Source organism: Blastomyces dermatitidis (assembly GCF_000003525.1).
Source record: "Blastomyces dermatitidis ER-3 genomic scaffold supercont1.3, whole genome shotgun sequence".
In the NCBI taxonomy this organism is placed as follows: Eukaryota; Fungi; Ascomycota; class Eurotiomycetes; order Onygenales; family Ajellomycetaceae; genus Blastomyces; species Blastomyces dermatitidis.
Window position 1 is genome coordinate 2540224 of NW_025544776.1, and position 3585 is coordinate 2543808.

Here is a 3585-nt window from a genome sequence, read left to right on the forward strand (position 1 = left end):
CTTCTAAAACATAAATATATTTAAGACAAGCTTCAGACAGATGTCAAAGAGTATATTAAAACTTATAATATCTATCAAAGAATAAAGATTCTACAGTATAAGTAATACAGTGAGTTGATATCACTGTCTATTTCAAAGAACTCATGATAGAATCTATCAATGAATTTCATAGTTGATCTACTGAAGTTAACAAGAGTCAAAGAATATGACTTAATTTTAATCATTGTTAACTGCTTTATGAAGATAATCAGATATATCTCTACTTATAAAAAGATTAAAGCCTCTGAATTGACTAACCTGTTTTTAGATATTATTATTCATGATCACATTGCTCTGAAATTGTTGATAATAGATCAAGAATTCCTCTTCATCAGTAAATACTGATCAGCTTTTTACTATTATCTTATAATAAGATGTTTTCTCAGTACTGCATTTCATCTGCAGACTGATGATCAGACTGAATATCAGAATCAGACACTAGAGCAGCATCTTTAAGTGTTCTATTTATATTATCAGAATGATTGACTCAAACATCTTCTGACTGCTGAATTTATATATAATAATGCAAAGAATGCAATCTTAAAGATATCTTCTTTCTATACTTATTATAAATATAATTCTTCATTACTCAGTGACATTGTGAACAACATTTTAAAGAGAGAAATAGATAGTCAGAATGTCAGACAGATACAGAGAACAGAGTATTTCTCAGTATCAGAAGTAAAAACAAGATTGAAACTTTTGAACAAAATTCATAAGAAGATGATAAAAAGCATTTACTATGCTTAGAAGTAGTAGATAAAATACTATAATTAAAAACATCTTCTGATGAAGTTCTTAATAGAGAATCAAGTGCTACTTTCAGCAAAGAATATCAAGATAATAAGACTGTGTAAGAAGCTCAGTGAGCAGTAACTAGAATCTTTCTCAGTAACAAGAGTGATAAGTAAGTAGATATATAAGTTAAAATTACTCACAGAATTGAAATTAATTCATTCTATTTTTTATATTTTCTATTTGAAACTCTATAAGTAATACTCTGAGATGAAGTCATCTCAGCTGAATAATATCAAGATTAAGAGTGATACTGAATATCTTATAAAGAAAATATTAAATAAGTAAACACATTACAGTAAGCTTCAATATCTTATTAAATAAGAAAAATATTCATTGTCAGAGAATTTATGAGAACTGCTTAAGTATTTGAAAAATACTGAGAAAGAGATTGTAAGCTATGAGATAGCTAGTAGAGATTATCTCATTACATATCAGAGACATTGAGTAAGAAATACTACTTAAGACTTCTTATTTTTCTCAAAGAGTTTTTTAGAGATAATCTTATAGTGATGAGTTAATGTCTTATAGACTCTGTAACACTCTTCTTCTATTTTCTCTCAAAGAATTTTTTAGAAGTTTAATAAGACTATACAAGTATAAAATTTCTGAAGCAGTTAATAAGAAAAGAAAGAAATATTTAAAATTAATAAAAAGATTAATATTAATTGATCTACAGACTGCTATTAATCTAATAAGACTGCAGCTCACTGAAAAAGTAAAAAGAGAGAATCTCAGAATCTACTTATTAATAATTATATTCTCACTAAACTTATTCTTCACTGTTGAAGTCTCTGACACTGATATCTTTATCTGCTGAGAAGTTAGCACTGCAGTACTATAGAGAAGCATATTATAGAAGAGTATAAGAGATACTGAAAGTATCAACTTATTAACTTATAAAACATTTCAATTATCTGCTTTAACTGAAGTGAGATTCTCTTCAATCAGTAATTGATTTCTGTGATACTTTCAACAGCAGCACTGACTGATCTCTTCTTAGAGTCAGTCATTCTAAGATATTTTTTTATCTCAGAGATTCATACTTTCATCTTCTTTTATAGATGAGTAAGAGAGATCTTCTCAGTCTTGACAGAATCTGTTAATACTTAGAGCTCTGAGATTCTCACTCTATACTACTTGAGCATCTGAACTTCTTATCAGAGCTGACATGACATCTTCTTATAGAGTAGATAATACTTATAAAGAGATAGAAGTTATTGTTACAGATACAACAGAAACAATGAAAGTGAGAGAAGAGATAGATGTATAAAATTCCTCTCTTCTTCAGCTGCTTAGTGCAGTGCAGACAAGTGATGATGCTAGTCAGAGACTGTATCAGAGCCTTCTCACAGAGAGAAGACAAAAGAACTGTGAGACTCTGCAGACTCAACTCAGCAGCATTCTGAGCAGGGCTTGAGTGTGTAGAAGAGAAACTATGAATTGAGCTTATCAGAGCCACTGTTCTCAGAATCAAGCTCTTCTCAGGTTTCTCTCTGAATGATCACACAGGGTCATACATCACTGTATTGGTGAGAGGGGGGGGCGGCGTCGCAATGACGGCAGGGGGGGCAGAGGACAGACTGGACGCAGATGCATCAGCTAGCAGAAGGGATGACACCTCACTGCACAGCACGGCTACTACCGCCGCAGCTGCAAGAGATGCAGGAGAGAAAGGAGATGTGGCAATGGAAGCAGTGCTCCCACGGCTCATTGACACTGTCTTCACCTTCAACCTGGCTTTCTTTGTGGTTGCAGAGACCGCAGCCGCACTATGAAGACATTTACTCACTAGAAAATGTCAGAATAAGCTCTTTATTATTCTTCAAGAATGATACTCTCATGCACTCACTGTTATAATTGAGAAAAGAGAAGAAGAAAAATGTTTCATGAGAAAGAGAATCTTTTTGAAAAAATCCTGTTATTACTGTTAGCTTTGTCTCTAAAACACATCACTTTTACAGAGAATTTCATATATAGAATAGAATATGATAGAAGATCTGTAAGTCACTTATTAACTACATTTTTCTCATTCTAAATTGATATATAAGAAACCTACTTATCACATATTTAATTTAAATAAAGATGAATAAAGAAAGATCTATACAGTTAGCTGAAAAACTCATCTATTTCTTTGTATTATATACAGTATATATACTATTAAATCAGTTGACAACTGTTGCTATACAACAAAGATAATTTCTAATTCAGTAATCTTAAGAGTATCAGAACTATACTCTTAAAGAAGAGAGTATTATCACATCTCTGATTATGTCAAGACTCTGCTGCGGTTTCACACAGCTTATTACTTTCATGTAGATGATTTCATCTATCTCACAGACTGTCTGAACTGGTTTTCAACTGCTTTATGATATTATTCAGATATATCATAGAAAGATCTGATTGATAAATATAAGAACCTTACTTCTATACAAGATCAGCAGATTACTTTTTCTTGACAGTGAGATATCACTGAGATATTACTTCAGCTATTCTTACTCAAGAAATGAGAGAAGATATCTGCTCATTGTCTATATAGAATAGCTAGATACTGGCTTTCTATGAAAGAAGTCAGTGATTCATTTTTCTTCTACTGAAATATATACAAGAGTTACTGCATATCTTATACAATCTTCTTAGTATACTAAGTATTATATCTGTGATATTCTCATAATAACTCTGTAGTCTACAAGCTCGCTATTCAAGCAAGATAGTCAAGCTCACTTATACAGCTTCTCAAACAACTACCTC

General features: G+C 31.5%; 1 protein-coding gene across 1 annotated transcript; it reads left to right on the plus strand.

Moving 5' to 3' along the window:
• Positions 1-2390: 2390 nt before the first annotated feature.
• Positions 2391-2612, plus strand: BDCG_16644 (uncharacterized protein; the record flags this gene model as incomplete). The annotated part of the gene is made up of 1 exon (XM_045425849.1): positions 2391-2612. One exon carries the CDS (start codon positions 2391-2393, stop codon positions 2610-2612), a length of 222 nt encoding a protein of 73 aa, XP_045280245.1.
• Positions 2613-3585: the final 973 nt, after the last annotated feature.